The sequence below is a fragment of the Rhipicephalus microplus genome, chromosome 9 (assembly GCF_043290135.1).
Source record: "Rhipicephalus microplus isolate Deutch F79 chromosome 9, USDA_Rmic, whole genome shotgun sequence".
NCBI classification, from domain to species: Eukaryota; Metazoa; Arthropoda; class Arachnida; order Ixodida; family Ixodidae; genus Rhipicephalus; species Rhipicephalus microplus.
Genome location: NC_134708.1, coordinates 30,107,861 through 30,121,706, shown reverse-complemented (window position 1 = coordinate 30,121,706; position 13,846 = coordinate 30,107,861). Strand labels below are relative to the sequence as shown.

The 13,846-nt window shown below is 42.8% G+C and overlaps 1 protein-coding gene and 1 long non-coding RNA gene across 3 annotated transcripts in view; one reads left to right on the top strand and one right to left on the bottom strand.

Annotated features, from left to right (window-relative positions):
* The window catches only part of LOC142771647 (uncharacterized), a 315,367-nt gene that overhangs the window by 266,693 nt on the left and 34,828 nt on the right, over positions 1 to 13,846 (bottom strand). The window lies entirely within an intron of this gene.
* LOC119164959 (E3 ubiquitin-protein ligase PDZRN3-like) overlaps positions 1 to 13,846 on the top strand; it is a 167,239-nt gene that overhangs the window by 146,866 nt on the left and 6,527 nt on the right. For both annotated transcript variants that reach the window (XM_075873406.1, XM_037417157.2), the window contains exons 2-6: positions 4,855 to 5,147; positions 6,630 to 6,714; positions 7,496 to 7,591; positions 8,457 to 8,519; positions 9,751 to 9,849. In XM_075873406.1, the coding sequence (XP_075729521.1) occupies positions 4,855 to 5,147; positions 6,630 to 6,714; positions 7,496 to 7,591; positions 8,457 to 8,519; positions 9,751 to 9,849 (636 nt within the window). The remainder of the gene's footprint in view (positions 1 to 4,854; positions 5,148 to 6,629; positions 6,715 to 7,495; positions 7,592 to 8,456; positions 8,520 to 9,750; positions 9,850 to 13,846) is intronic.

The following is a 13,846-nucleotide window of genomic DNA, read 5'->3' as shown; positions in this document are numbered from 1 at the left end:
AGCCAAAGAAAAGACGGTAATATATTAAAGTAATGAAAGCTCTCGCGTACTTCTTTTCATCGCCGGCGTCGAAATAAGAAGGGCCACAATTTCGAAGTGAGACTCTCAATAACTCGTGTGATTGATAACGAGAGTGGCGTTTATTTTTCATCAATGTTATCCCGCTCCTTTTTTTTTTTGTCCGCGCTGGTAATGCTGTTTATGGTCATTCCAGAGCCATACACGAATGAGGCGGGATGTACAAATTGTCACCCTGCTCATATAAGGCATACTGTTAGCTGAGGATCGGTCAACGAAGGTTGTACGTCACAGCGCAGCGAAAAATACCACAATGTTACGACAATAAAGAGAAAAGTTGATGTCATTGCTGTTATCGTTACTGAGCATTAGTGACAGCCACTAACCCTATAAGTGAAATTGGCCAAAGCCGCTCTACGCTCATTCATCACCTCTTCATTCAATCCTGCCTTTGGATATATAAGTGTGACAATGTGTGTGTGTGTGTGTGTGTGTGTGTGTGTTACCTGTAAAGCGTGCTTCACCTTTATAAGCATAACACAAAGGCAAAGCCAACTGCGGTTGTGTATGAGGACAACGTAGGACTACTACAAACAATTCGCGTATATCTCGGGCTCATGAGAAGACATTTATCATACCAACAGAGCAACATCTTTAAATATGAAATAATACTACAACAGGATATAATAGTATGCGTGACAGATTTGGTTTACTTCGGATACGCAGTGCCCAAGTCTTCCATCATATGGGTATTTGTTTCTCTCCTTCCTCAGAAGACATAAAGAAAGTAAGCAACAAAAATAATAAATAAATAAATAAATAAAGAAGAAATAAAGAAAAAATAAAGAGAGAGAAAGTAAGAAAGAAAGAAAGAAAGAAAGAAGGAAAGAAAGAAAGAAAGAAAGAAAGAAAGAAAGAAAGAAAGAAAGAAAGAAAGAAAGAAAGAAAGAAAGAAAGAGCTTCCAGAACATTGGACAAAAAGACACGGTAATGTACTTTACCAAAGTAAAAAAAAAAAACTTCGGCGTTCTGCACGCAAAGGCAAGTTCCAAGAGTCGAGCGAGAAAATTGTTTCTTTCTTGCTTTCTGATACTTTGTGTTTACGAATTTTTTCGCCATTTGAAACCTGCCTCATCTGCATTTTTTTTTCATTCGGGGCCCAGCGGAATCTTCAAGCAGCCCGTGCACAAGTCAGCACCATCATTAGGGGTCCTCTAAGCCATCCCCATTGTATGCAGCCCACCTCGAATTTTTCACCGCCTAGAGACTGTGGTCGCCTTTTCTACGTTATCTATACTCTTTCACTACGCAGACCAAGCATAGGCCGTTTCGTCTCGTTGCTACATACGAGTTCAAACGGAGGCTGCCATGGCCATTTCCGCTAATCAAAAAGCATCATTCGCTTGCCTGTTGACAGCACTTCACTTTGTTGTTGTTTTCTTTTTGTTTAAAGCAGAACAACGAGTGGCACACTTTTTTTTTTAGTTTGCGGCGTCTGTCTACGCCCGTCCACAAACAATAAACTATGTGGTATCCTACGTGGAAGGAATGATATCATGTAAGGACGCAATCACGTGACGTCGGCACGATGTCAAAGATCACAGAAATATGCGAGTATCCAGAACTACCGCACTATATGCACACATCTACCTACGCCATTCACGCACACTAACACTACATCGTGAAATGACCGTATAGCAACAGTATCCGGCCGTCACAGATTTCAAAAGTATGTGACGTCTTCGTAAGGTTTCACGATGACGTAGCTGTATAGCATAACGTGATCCTGTTATCGATTGACATTGCCGACAGTCATTGGTGGGCCGATATCTGAAGAAGTTCATCCGGGGTCGATTGCGGAAGGCTATGCAGAAAGCTGTAGTGTATATGTACGCCTTTACTGCGTTCTTACGCCGCGTCAGTCGAGTGTAAGCGCTGTGGGGACTTGGTCATGTGGGACAATCACGGATGGACCACTTGTTGTTATAAAAAGTGGAGAATGCTGCGTGCTTGTGAAAAATGTTCATGACAGCAAATGCTGGAGTGCTCTTGACAGTACCACTCTTCCCTATTCACACGGTGGAATGGCTCCAATCTGCATATCAATGTCGACATAGTATCTAAATTTGTTTCATTTTCGAATAGATAGATAGATAGATAGATAGATAGATAGATAGATAGATAGATAGATAGATAGATAGATAGATAGATAGATAGATAGATAGATAGATAGATAGATAGATAGATAGATAGATAGATAGATAGATAGATAGATAGATAGATAGATAGATAGGTAGATAGATTCTCCACAAAAAGACAAATGTGCAGCAACCAACACAATTCTTTTCCTGCGTTTCAGACAATTCCCCTAGCTTAGCGCGGGTCTCTTACAAAGAAGGATTTCTACACTTAGCACATTGTTTTGGGTACTACTCGACATTCTCGCGCATTTTTTTTTGTGTGTGTGTCGCCACCGAGCCTTCTTTTTCAATCCGCTTGCCCGAAGATGGCACACGTACGCCACTGACGCTGACAGCCACCATTTGTATGCCGTCTGCCATTACACGCACTCTCTCTCTCTCTCTCTCTCTCTCGCCTAATCCCTTTTCATCTTTAGCGTATTCGAGTGCACGCATGCAAGCCACTTCTTCGCATTTTTACTTTCTCATTTCCTTTTATTTCTCGCTCCTCGCAAGAAACGTTGTCATCTGTCTGTTTTTCGCTTACATTTGGCTTGATAGTGTCATTCTTGACTTTAACCCACCATTGTTTGTACGAGTATTGTGCACTTGCGTATATTCTGTATTTAAATCAGAAACCAGTGAGAGTGTCGCATTGTTATTTCTCTTGAGCCGTTTACGTCTCTTTACTGAAAAAAAAAAAGAATGCGCACCTTCGTGCTGGTGCTGCTGCATTTTAGAAAACAACGCTGAAACAAAAAAAGAACCTTTTCAACCCCTCAAAAGCTAATTTCCCAGGCATGGCTACACTGTTCTTATTCTTTTTTTTTTTACCCTTCACACGCCACTCTTTCCCATTTCCCGCTATAGTTACTCAGTTGTTTTGCTGAAACCAGCAAGTTCAGTGTTTATACCATCGAACTTCTTTTTTCTTTCTTTCTGGCTTAAGAGAAGCTCTTCCCTTCTACTGTGCAATAGGCCAGAGTACGTCTTTTCTGGTATCTCCAGACAGCCTTTTATTATTTATAAATGGTCTTTTTTCCGTTTACTAAGTTTTTTTTTTTTTTTGCCGCGGCAATACCAGATAGTACGACCATCACTCCTTTTCAATGTTGTCCGCCGTTGCTTTTTTTTTTGCTTTTCAGGTTTATCTCTCTGTTTGCTGGCTCAGCGCGTTCGCAACGGGCTAAGCCTTTCGCTTCAGTGCACCGTCTGCCTAGTCTGCGTGCCGAGCGAGATCGGAGACGGCGAATCGGCGAAATGCGTCAAAGCATGACGCTTCCGTTTCGTGTGTCTACGATTTCCGCAAACCTAAACAACAAAAAAAAAAAAAACGGCAGCAGAAGTCGCGGAGTAAAAAATGTGGAACCCTTTCTTTCTTTTGTTTTATTCGATCTGGAGCTCCCGGTTATCCTTCTCCATTCAAGAAACATACATAGCACCTATCATAAAACTGATACGAAGCCCAATCGCTTCAAATGCAAAATTTTAATGGGTGGCGCCATCTTTACGCCATAAGATCAGACAAGTATACCAGCGCCGTGCTTCGTCACCCTTCATTCATTTGCGGTCTTGCGAATTCATCTTTTTTTTTTCGTTTTTTTGCGCTATGGCATCAACATACTTTAAACAAAATTTTGTGGCTGTATTTTGTCTATAAGTTTAGAAAAATATTAGTGATGCTGACCAAATGTACACTACTGCTTTCACTCTACTTGTTAATGATAGATAGAATACAACGATGCAATGGCAATGGGAAAAATGCTACATGGCCTACGAATCAATATCGGTGAGTGGGGGGGGGGGAGTACTGTATGCACCCTCATTTAAAATCACGTTGGCTACAACAATACAATGGCGATGTTCACAGCGCAACAATGACTAGAATGCAATGGCGGAAGATACGACAACGCAATGTCTAGGATGCAATGCCCGTGCATAAAAAGCGGCATGCATAGCTTACGGTACACTGCGGGAATGTTACTATGCTAGGACACAACGCTGGAGTTTCGTAGGTTCATAGGTGGGTCTGTTGGTATTATCAGGTTAAAGTAAACAAAACGTAGTATAAACAACCCGAAATCGAGTCTTGTTTTTCCGAGAAATGGCTGTCCTATTCGATAGCGGACAGCACTAAGCTGATGATGCGAAGAGGCATAATACTCGAGCTTGCACAGACAACTTATCATACTGAGTGCCCATGTTTCGAGGTGGTATAGATAGGGCAAACTTATCCCACAACTCATACGGAGATTCAAAACTAATGCAGCTCTTGAATATAACACGTATATATGTGAATAATTCGTCCTTTTTAAATATTTGTTGAATTAGTTAATTAGTTAACTAAATATTTTGTCCGTGGTCCATTTGTATCAAACTGCATGCCAATTTAATGCATAGTAAATACGTGTAATTCGACTTTTTTGTCGTTCGCCATTTATTGTGTTTTTATTTGTTACGACTCCTCCCAACCAAACAAGCTTTCATCAAAACATCGAATTTTACGTGACACATATATGCCAACAATTTCTAAACGTTACGTGTGGTTCATTTCGCTCTATACGTAATAACTGCAAGGGTCCTTACATGGTTAATGAACTATGATGATGAAGATGATGATTATGGTAATAAATGATTATCACTTTTGCCTGCGCAGGTGAACGGTCGAGACGTCTCGAACGCGTCGCACGAGGAGGCAGTTGCGGCGTTTCGTGCCGCATCGGAGCCCATCGTAGTCGAGGTGCTGCGCCGGGAGCGACGCAGCGGAACCGGAAGCAGCTCCTCGGACTTCGGCGGAAGCGGAAGTAGCTGCGCAGGAGGGCGTGCCGCTAAGCAGGCAGCCATTCCTTCGCCTTCCGGTTTCTCCCAGAGCTACAACGACGCCGCGGCTCAGACAGAGTTCCCCTGGTGGGCACCGCAGCCATGGGAAGGCTCGCTCCTTCCAAACGGGTACGTGTTTCCATCGATAATGGGACACATGAAAAGAACTCCTAAATAGGCTGTAAACCACATTTCTAATTAACCACCAAATTGCCTCAGTAGTGTAGGTGTCATTCTATCCGCTTAGCGGGCTTCATTAGAAGCAGTGAGTGACCGTCGGCGTGTACGTTAACGCAGGCTTTACAAAACGATACGTGACCATAAATTACTCCATGATGATGTCATCACACCGTCAGAGGTTGCATAAATTAATGGCATCACCTAACATGATAGTCACCAGGTGATGTATTCACTTGGTCAAACGTAAGCCTATCTCGGCGGCAGTTTTACAAAACCACATGAAGTGCAGAAATCTGCAATGCCTCCGATCCAGGAGTGACGGAAAAGCGACGTTATGCGCGAAATGCTTTCGTAAGCGAGAGAGAATCAATAAAACTGAATACGAAGTAGCAAAAAAAAAAAAGGTGGCTTGGTCTTCTTATTGCTTAGGTGAACCTTTAAGGTAATCTGTACGTTTTTGCCTCACAAACAGATTGCCGCCAAAATTTCTCTACTCCGTCAAGCACTCTTATTTCTCGCAACTTTGAATTTCGTTGCATACCTGATGGGTCGCACACGTAATTTGTAACACACTTATTTGGTTGCACCCTTAATCGGTTGCTCCCTTAATCGGTCACATGTTAGATTATCGTAAACACCTAACGCGCTTTCTCACTTTTGTCGTCAATACGAGTGGACTGGAATCTACAAAGGGAGGGACGATAGAGGGCAAGGAAGCTACGCCAGCTTGCTTCATGATCCTGGGTACGCGTCAGTCAACACGCTCGCACTGCTGTTGCGGTTCCTGTGCGCACTAAAGTTGCCACGCTGGCAGGGGGAAACACTTCGTGGCAGGAAGCGCCGCGTATAATCCAAGCGCCGCTCCTTATTTCTGTCAGCTAGCGACACCCAGCTGCAGTCTGTTGCTTAACAGCATAACAGCTGGCGCACTGTCCGCCTAAGTGAGCGAGCACGACGCCTGTGTATGAAGAGAGAACAGTTTCCAGAGAAAGCGGCAGCGTCGCTATTCACTTGTAAGCTCGCCCCGCCGCGGTGGTCTAGTGGCTAAGGTACTCGGCTGCTGACCTGCAGGACGCGGGATCGAATCCCGGCTGCGGCGGCTGCATTTCCGATGGAGGCGGAAATGTTGTAGGCCTGTGTGCTCAGACTTGGGCGTACGTTAAAGAACCCGAGGTGCCCGAAATTTTCGGAGCCCTCCACTACGGCGTCTCTCATAATAATACGGTGGTTTTGGGACGTTAAACCCCACATATCAATTCAATCACTTGTAAACTCTACGAGCAGCGCTGATACGCAATGTGTGGCCCAAATTTTTCACGGGTAGGTTATGTGTTCCCAGAATTCGTTTTAGATGGGGAGCAGGGTTATTCTCTCACTCCCTAAATACCGCGGCGTACAATTCCTCTCACTTTCTTTTTTTTTTCTTTTCAGGCTGAGCATACCACCTCCTCCACTTAGTCCCCCAAGTAGGAACGAAGACCAAGATGACGACGACGGATACGACATTGAATATGAGGTACGTATGATAATATTATTGCATAAATAACTTACTCTCGTTGATTATAGCGCCAAGCGTCTCAGAGAAGTCAACGAAAGGCAAAACACTATTACACGCCTTTCTATACTTCTTATGATACGAAACTTTACACATGCATGCACAACCAGAAAACGTTGACAGAGGACCAATCTCACAAAAGCACCATCTGCGCGCGAAGTGAATGTTGTGGGTACGCTTCCTAGCACCGCGACAAGTTGTTTTTTACATCCATTCTAACTAATTTTCTTTTCATTTAACAATTGCTGCTATGCAATTCATCCCCAAAATTGTGCTCTTTTCATGCTTCGGTTTTGTTTTTCTTTGTCTTGCTTTATAACCCTCTGCCTCGCCTTTCGTCGATGAAAGAAACAAAAAAGAAAGAAAAAAGGAGGAAAGAGAAAAAAAAGAAAAAAAGAAAGGAAGTTAGAAAGAAAGAATGAATGTCACAATAGATATTGTTACTTTCGTTTAAAATTATTAAATCTCGCGCTCTTTCATAACCGTTTTCTTTCCGATTTGTACCTATAGAAGTTATTGCATTGCCACCCAGCCATTTGCCTATTTCCGACTAGACAAATACATACACTGGATGCCCCCTCTTGCAGTGACACTGTGACAGAATAAGAAAACGCTGCATCAGCCTGCTGACTGAAAGTACATTCAGCGTAGTAGAATTATTCAATTATTAGTGTGCATCAACTATCGACTCTTTTTATGTTTCAGTAATTGAATAATTGATGCGACTCATTTCATTCTGCAGGAAGTGACGCTAATCAGAAACGGAAACGAGAAGCTGGGGCTTACGCTCTGTTACGGCGACCCGGATGAGCAAGAGACGGAAATTTATGTAGGCGAGGTGAGTATAAAAGCCTGCCTATATGCAGTACATTTATAGCATTATATTAATACTTGTGCGGGTTTTTTTCTTTCTAAAACGTGATGTGATGGTGAGGGACATCCTAGGGGAGGGATCGTGACGCTGAAAAAGCTCGCCAATCTTCACAGTGTAAAGACACGAAAGGGTGGTGCAGAGAAAGCAAGGAAAAGGCTAAATAACGTATGCATGAACACGTTATAAACTATGTGAACTTTAGCGATCTTTAATGATCATGTCGCCCTGATAGGCTCATTCACACCTAACACCTAAGGATGCAGCAGCGGATGCTCACCTCAACATGTGTGAAGCTCTTACACAAAGTTGATTGATTTGATTGATTTGTGGGGTTTAACGTCCCAAAACCACCATATGATTATGAGAGACGCCGTAGTGGAGGGCTCCGGAAATTTTGACCACCTGGGGTTCTTTAACGTGCACCCAAATCTGAGTACACGGGCCTACAACATTTCCGCCTCCATCGGAAATGCAGCCGCCGCAGCCGGGAATCGAACCCGCGACCTGCGGGTCAGCAGCCGAGTACCTTAGCCACTAGACCACCGCGGCGGGGCTTACACAAAGTTGATTCCATAGAACAAAACACTTGGGTAATTAATCAATGAACTTCATTAAAGGTTACCTCGGTAGTTTGCTTCAGACGAGGTGAGGGGAAGATGAGAATAACTCATGTCTCATCGCACCCTTTGTCGATGAGAAGTGAAGTTTCATAGAAGCAAACCTCTAGACGAAGTTTCGGCACAAAAATTAATATTGTGAAAAAAATTGTCAGGTCACTACGTTTGTTTTATATTATTCGTGGACTTTTCTTCCCTTTTTTTTAATGAAGATCGATCCAAGAAGCATCGCTGCGAAAGACGGCAGACTACAAGAAGGCGACCAAATACTCCAGGTGAGAAAAATAGAGACCATCGCTCACTGCTCTTCTCGTTAGGGAATGTGAGAAAGCTCTTTGCATATTTTTTCCTAAAGAGGCTAAGATGCATTAGCATCAGAAAAGAGTTCAGAGTAAGTAATACGCAAATTCAATACTAACTTTGATAATGATGTGATACAGCTTGATCGTACACTGTGATTAGTAGCGTGATAGCACAGAGTTTAGCACGGTGTATTTAGCATCCATAACGGCGTTTTGACGCACACAGCACCGTTACGAATAGTACGTATACAATACCAAAACTAACTAATAGTTTTAAATTGTCATGTACTGCATGTTCACACATAAAGCAAAGACAAATCGCATTTTTTGCGGCGAAAATGCCAACAAATATTTTTCATGTAACACTTACACAGAGACGGGAAAAGTTGACTCGATTCGCTCCACACTGCTCCAAAGCAGAACTGCTGCTAAACGCTGGTCCAAACTATGCTTTTTGTGAGCATTTGCTCCGACACCGCTCCTAAACGGCGCTAAGCAAATGAAAATGAGAAACATTAACCATGTGACGAAAGGACAAGCTCACAGTAAACTGAAAACAATCAGTTTACACCACCGTCATTGTATGTTAGTATCATCGTGGTTGGCATGCAGCTTTATTGGCTCTTAATTCATCTATGCAACAAGAACTTGACTATGAAGCATTTGGACCATTTGGCAGTTTTTTCTATATACATGCAGAATTTTGATGAAGTATAAAAATGGCCGAAATAGCATTTCAATTACAAAGCCTATCGCGTTCAATTACATGTCTTATCCCGTTGTCAACCAATTTTTTTTCAATTCTTAGTTACTTGCAATTAACATTGATTGTTGTCCGTTTAATTTTTTAAATAATAGATAATAATATATTACATCAGTGATGCTTCTAGCTTCAAAAACTGTGAGGCATGTTTTGCTCTCTGCTCTAAAGGTACGGATACTTGCACCAAACCAATGTCGAAAGTGTGCATAACTCTTCTGACGTATTTATTTCCTAATATACATTATACTGCCCAAAGCATGAAATGTAGCGCTTGAAACGAACTGCTCCTTGTACCCCGGAATCGAACCTTGGTCTGAAGTTAGCACTACTTATCGTGTATCTGCCAAAGTTCCACGGAATGTGCGCGAAAAACTAACGACACGGAATTCACACTTAGGTTCATCGTGGGGTGTCTGCGACTCCTTTTGTCCATCTTTACAGGTTAATGGAACGGACGTCCTAGGCCGGGATCAGGCAATAGTCTTGTTTTCGGAACAGAGGCCCGACTTTACGCTGCTCGTTGCAAGGACACACGTTTCCGTGAGTACATCGTCGTATCTCCCACGCAGTGGCCAGGTGGCATGAGCTTCGAATTTTGCATATTAAACTAAGATTCATTTTTAGGGGCTCGTTTTTTTTATGGGGGAGGGGCTTGTTACAATTAACTGTGTATAACTGACAATTAGGCCAAAGAAAACACGGGTGACATTAGTCATCGTATTTAACTATTGTGTAGTAGTTATGACTCAGATTGAAATGATTTATAGTGGACGAAAAATCAACCTTTTCGTCAATGGGATGTGAACCCACAACCTTTGAATTATGCGTCACAAGCTAATAACAACTGAGCCAGGACGTACTGCACAATGTTCGACTTTGTTGAGTATCGCATTATGCGACACACGAATTTTATAGATGTGGATACCAGCGACAAAAAAAAAGGAGACTTTTAGTACACTTTTATTTTGATAGCAAAAAAATTACGGCATATTCACGGGGTGAATGATGATGAATGGGCGAAGCTCCGGAGGGATTCATCGGTAAACTGTGAATCTTCCGTGTAATTCGCCCAGTCGATCATCATGTAAAGACGTGAGAAACGCTGTGTGTGTATATACACAAATCAACTTTTATTTGTTCTTAGACGATGGATGGCTTGCGATGTCCCTTGCCTCGCGCGCTCGCACATCGGGATTCTGTCTGCGAGCGCGCGCTGCTGCCGCCTTGCGCTCTCTCCGCTGTGCAGCCTTATCCATCCGGCGACTCCGAGCGCGCGCCAACAGCGAACGGATTTTATTACAACGCTTCCCCTAGCGTACGTCGCCGCACTAAATCGAACGACTGCCTTCAACCAATGACACGCGCCATATGTGACATCATTCCTATTTTATAAGATCTCGCGTCTTTCATCAACTACATGTACCGCTTTCTAGTTTATAACATCTTGCATCTTTTCATCATCAGCTACAAGTACCACCATCTAATAAACACTACAAGAACTAAACGAGAGGTGGCTACATGGATGGATGGATGGATGGATGCTATGAGCGTCCCCTTTATAACGGGGTGGTGACAAGTATGCCACCAGGCTCGACAAAAAAAAAAAAAAACCTTTTTTTCCTTTTTTTTTGTTGGCCTAATGCCTCTACTTCGATAAATTCTATCTTAATGGAAAAAAAGGTAAATTTTCAGCTTAAGTTCTCTGCCATTTACGGCACACTGTCCATATTTTATTTTTCCAATATTTATTTTTGTCCTTTCTCTCTAATTTTCTGCCACCAATACTCTAACCGTCTCTTACTTATTTCAATCGCGGGTGTGTTCAGCTTTCCATTGTTGTCCCTAAAACCCAAGGCTTCCTGTAGGCTCGTGCCCAAACGTATGCCTGGGTGGATATCTCCACATTCAATCAGAACATGCTCCGCCGTTTCCTTATCTTTCCCGCAGCATGTGCATTGTTCTTCTTCTTTACATACAGGAGATGGTACCGCCATCTAGTGAACACTGCAAGAACTAAACTAGAGGTGGCTACATACAGGGGACGGTACCGCCATCTAGTGAACACTGCAAGAACTAAACTAGAGGTGGCTACATACAGGCTACAGGGGACGCACAGCCCACGCCCTAAGGAGCTTCGCCCCTAATATATAGACAGTCTCGGCTGCTTTTTGGCGTCGGCGCCATATATATATATATATATATATATATATATATATATATATATATATATATATATATATATATATATATATATATATAAAGAGAGAGAGAGAGAGAGAGAGAAAGAGAGAGAGAGAGCAGTGCTTCGAGATAGGTAATAGTGCCCTTCAAGTTGTAAACGACTATGTCTACTTAGGACAGGTAATAACTGCGGAGCCGAACGACGAGATTGAAGTAACTAGAAGAATAGGAATGGGGTGGAGCACATTTGGCAGGCACTCTCAGGTTATGACAGGTGGATTGCCACTATGCCTCAAGAGGAAGGTATATAACAGCTGTATCTTGCCGGTACTTAGCTACGGAGCAGAAACCTGGAGACTTACAAAGAGGGTTCAGCTTAAATTGAGGACGACGCAGCGAGCAATGGAAAGAAAAATGGTAGGTGTAACCTTAAGAGACAAGAAGAGAGCAGAGTGGATTAGGGAACAAACGAGGGTTAAGGATATCATAGCTGAAATCAAGAAGAAGAAATGGACATGGGCCGGGCATGTAGCGCGTAGACAGGATAACCGCTGGTCATTAAGGGCAACTAACTCGATTCGCAGAGAAGACAAGCGAGTTAGGGGGAGACAGAAGGTTAGGTGGGCAGACGAGATCAAGAAATTTGCGGGTATAAATTGGCAGCAGCAAGCACAGGACCGGGTTAACTGGCGGAACATGAGAGAGGCCTTTGTCCTGCATCCTGCATTGGACGTAGTCAGGCTGATGATATATATATATATATATATATATATATATATATATATATATATATATATATATATATATATATATATATATATATATATATATATCCTTTTTCTGCGGAGTGAACATCACCTTTTCTGCCGGGGTCGTCGGTGTCCATGCGCTTATCTCGTGATCTCGTGAGTGAACAGGGGGGGGGGGGGGGAGGCGTTTATGGTTTCCTGCCGTGCTATCGCGGCAACGATCAGCGGGCGGCTCTTGCCCCCGCCGCAGGCGGGAGCTTCTACGGATGGTGCTATAAAAAAACAAAACGGTACCAAAAGTGTACCTGGAGCGGCCTACACATATAGATGTGCTCTGTATACACATAAACTGCCACCAGCGGCAACACGGTATGCATACGCTCACTACGGGAGGCGCTTCTCATCAACACCGTCACTATGTACGAGCCTTTTGTGGTCATCTACGCGGCCGCGCCACAGAAAACTTGGCTGCTCAACAAGCGCATGTTTACTACAATTATTATTGCTATTGCAAACGCTAGCCTTGCTTCGCAAAGCAGTCGAATGCGTTGTTATCGCATTTATTGCTTTGCCGTTTCGGCGAAACTGTGACTTTTGTTTTACTTACGTCATTACGGTTCGACTTGATCAATGCGTTTCTTGGTCCGTGTATAAGTGGGGTGGTGCGCTATGCCTGTCCGAATTCAGAAGAACACGTATGAACAGCCCAACGCGCCTGCAAAAGGACTGATAGGCTAAGCCCATCTGTAACCTGGGAACGGCCCGTTACGTTTGAGATTACGCATCGACGGGCTTAATTCGTGTTTTTTTTTCATTAAATTGCTTGTACACCTCAGTTGAAGACATGTATTAATTTTGCCTACGCTTTCTTTAGATGGAATATATAATCTAATAGGTTTCTACGATGTATTTTATGCTTTCTCTTGCTGCGGAGCAAAATAATGTTTGTGTCTGACGTTCCCTCACGTTGGGAAATTCATGAACAGGAAGTTGTTGCCAGAGCCGACGTTTTAGGAAGTGGACTTGTGTTTGTCAAGGACGCGGCGTAAGTTACGTAAATGGCAAATAAAAGTGCACACTTTGAATTTTCGACTTCAAAACCAAACCCCTGTTTTTTATATTTATTAATACTGTAACCCTCACTTGAGGGTCATTACAGGGAGGAATAAAAACACAAAAAAACAATACACAATGACAAAACAGACATTACGTTTCATGTTGGCGGTAGTACAATTCTAGCGAACACTCAAACGCTTTGACATTTGCGCTAGTAACAGCGTACTCTGGAAGTCTATTCTACACTTCTATACTATACGGAAAAAAAGAATTTTTAAAGCCATCCAGACGCGCCCAAAAAAGCCTAATTGGGTGACTATGGTTCAACCGAGCTCCTCGTTTGGGTGCAGGTTGTATGTATGTGTCTTTATTTATTTTCATTTCGCCTCTTATAATTTGAAACAGGAGTTTTAACCTTTGCTTTTCGCGGCGCACTTGCAGGGGTTCTAGCGCACATGATTTTAACAAATTTGTGACGGATTCTGTCCTCCGGTACCGCGAGCAAATGAAGCGCACTGCTAGCGTTTGAATTTTTTCTATTTTATATCTAA